This window comes from Pteropus vampyrus, unplaced genomic scaffold (assembly GCF_000151845.1).
Source record: "Pteropus vampyrus isolate Shadow unplaced genomic scaffold, Pvam_2.0 Scaffold147, whole genome shotgun sequence".
In the NCBI taxonomy this organism is placed as follows: Eukaryota; Metazoa; Chordata; class Mammalia; order Chiroptera; family Pteropodidae; genus Pteropus; species Pteropus vampyrus.
The window spans coordinates 2,361,840-2,364,689 of NW_011888928.1; the positions used below are offsets into that span (position 1 = coordinate 2,361,840).

Consider the following 2,850-nt stretch of genomic DNA (forward strand, 5'->3'; position numbering starts at 1 on the left):
TCACGGTACTGGCGCCCGTTCACCTCACAGCTCCCATCATCCCCTCCCCCTGTGGAGGAGAAACGGGACCCCCATCGGTGATCCCCACCTTTTCCCTGAGCAGGGCTGTGCCGGTCACATCCCCCACACGGCCCTCTCTGCGGAGCTGGCCCAGATGCCGCTGGGGAGGCTGTGCCTCTACAGCATCCGAGCACTGCCAAGGGGCTCCAGCCGCTCATACGCATCCCCTCCCATGGCCAGCCTGCCCTGGTGCCGGCAGGAAGACAGCGCGGTGCATCCTGGCATAGGGCTTACGGGAAGATTGGCCTGGTTTGAGCCCCTTTATTAGCTAAGGACCTTGGCCAAGTGATTTCGCTGCTTCTTGCTTCAGTTTCCTCACCTGCAAAATGGGTTTTAACGGTACTTATTTCACAGGGTTATGGTATAGACTAAAACGAAAAGATTTACGTAATAAATGCAACATAAAGGAGACCGTCAGTAGATCCCGGCTGCTCTGTTATTGTTGTTAGTATAATTATTATAGATTAATAATGGGTGACTATGATGTACACACTGAGATTTCATGCAGTGAACTTTCATTGTCCATCTGCTGTGTTGTGGTCATCACTGTCAGGTCAGGGCTTGCTGGCTGTGTGACTTTAGGCAAGTTTCTTAACTTCTCTGAATTGCCTTAACAACGGCAATGATGAGGGCAGTAATCTCTACCTTCAGTTGCAGTATGTGGCACAGTGCTAGGTGCTCAGGAAACACTCTTTGAAGACTTCACGATATGGGTATTATGACCACTTCCTCCACTAGACATGAACTCTTTGAGGGCTGGGGCTGAGAGTGTTCATCCTGGCATTTCCTGTGCTGGCTCACAGCATGAATGGGGCACCTCTATGTCCTATGGATGAATGCCTGGTACCAAGCCCAGCACATAAAGGACACTGGTAAAATGTTCTGACTCCTTATAATTGCAGAGATATATATTGTGGCTCTCCCGCGAGCCAGCCACTGTGCTCCAAGACATGGTCCTTGCCTGGAGGGACTCAGGGGCCAGTGGGGGAGACAGACGTGAAAGTCTCATCTCCAAGATAGTGAAGAGCCCTGGAGAGGGGCACGTGAGCTGCTCAGGAAGAGCAAAGGAAGGAGCCAACAAAAGGGCTTCCTGGAGATATGAGTGGCAGTTCAACTGGGTCTGAAGGCGAGGACTCGTTGGCAGGCAGGTTTTCCCAGAAAGACCTCAAACAGGACCATATACTCGAAGGAATTTTGGAACCATGTAGACTTGGGCTCAAGCCTCAATTCCACGGTTGTGAGCTGTGGGACCTGGGGCAAGTCACTTCACCTCTTTGAGCCGTGGTACCCTGCTCACAGGGCTATTGGAGGATTAAATGAACTAAAAGCATTTTACCCCAAGCCCAGAACACAGCAGATGCTCAGCCAGTGGGGGTGGGTGATGTTTCTTCCTCTGGGGAGGACAGGACCAGTGTCAGCTGTCTCTCCTTGCTCCTTCCAGGCCACAGCCCTTTGGCTTCAAATCCTGACTTTTTGGCCTGGACCGTGTGGCCACTGGTTTCCTAGAAACTGCAGGGGCAATTACGCCTTAATCTCTACCCCTAGTCTGATCAAGCTGGGGTCTCCCAGCCCGACTCTCAGAGCCACAACCCCGGGCCTCCTGGTCGCTGGGATGACCTGGTAAACAGAGGGATTGTTTAGGAAAGTCAGCTGGAGGGGGCGATAATTTTAGCAAGATTTCCTGGCACCTTTCCTGGGTCCTCAGGCTCAGAGCTGGCTGGGGTGGGGGCGGGGGTGGGAGGGATGACCCCAAACAGCACGAGGCACCCCCAGACTTCCTCTTGGATCCCCCTCCCCACCCATCCATTTACACAAACACCTGCCAAAGTCCCACTGCTCCTTCCAGGCCCTCTTCAATGCCCCCTTGTCCTGCAATGTCCCCAAGATAACCTCAGAGCACAGTTTTGTCATCTGGGGATTTCTGTGTCCTTCCCCTCTGAGAGGCCCTTGCAGAAGAAGGAACAACGGGTTTGTTGTTTTGTGTTTTGTTTTTCGTTTTGCCTTCAGCCCCTTGCACACTGTAACCTTAGGCAAGTGATTTAACGTCTCTGAGCCCCAGTTCCCTCACCTGCAAAAATGGGGGGAATAATAGGACCTACCTCATTACTAAGGCCAAAATGAAATCATGTGTATAAAGGACTTGCTTACAGTACATGCTCAATTTATGGTGCCCGTTACTGCTAGCCCCACTAGAACTATTGCTATTCATTCATTCATTCATTCATTTATTCAACAATTATTTATTGAGTGGCTACTATGTGCCAGGCACTGTTCTAGGCACTCGTGATACAGCAATGACTAAAACAAATTTTGGAGTTTTTTCTCTAGTGGAAATAAACACGATAAATAAGTATGTAGAGTTTATGATATCAGATGATGATTAGTGCTAGAAAAATACAAAATGGCAGGGTTAAGGGTTTTAAATGTGGTGATCAGAGAAGGCCTCACCGAGAGGGTGATATTTGAGCAAAGATGTGAGGGAGGTGAGGGAACGGTGCCACGCAGCTCTCTGGGGAAGCGTGCCAGCGGAGGGAACAACCAGCCCACAGGCCCCTAAGGTAGGAACGTGCTGGGTATTTAAGGAGCAGCAAAGAGGCCAGTGTGGCTGGAGCAGAGAGCAGGAGGGAGAGAGGGAGTTAGATGAGGTCAGAGAGAAAACAGGATCGGGAGCCTCCGGGGCTTTGCAGGCTTTTACTCGGATGAGATGAGAAGCTGTTGGAGGATTTTAGGCAGAAGAGAGGTGTGATCTGACTCGACATACTAAAGGAGGCCTTTAGGCTGCCATGTTGA

At 50.8% G+C, this 2,850-nt stretch overlaps 1 protein-coding gene across 1 annotated transcript in view; it reads right to left on the reverse strand.

Moving 5' to 3' along the window:
* WISP2 (WNT1 inducible signaling pathway protein 2) overlaps window positions 1–2,850 on the reverse strand; it is a 14,079-nt gene that overhangs the window by 2,749 nt on the left and 8,480 nt on the right. The window contains exon 5 of the mRNA XM_023536051.1: window positions 5–49. Coding sequence (XP_023391819.1) covers window positions 5–49 — 45 coding nt within the window. The remainder of the gene's footprint in view (window positions 1–4; window positions 50–2,850) is intronic.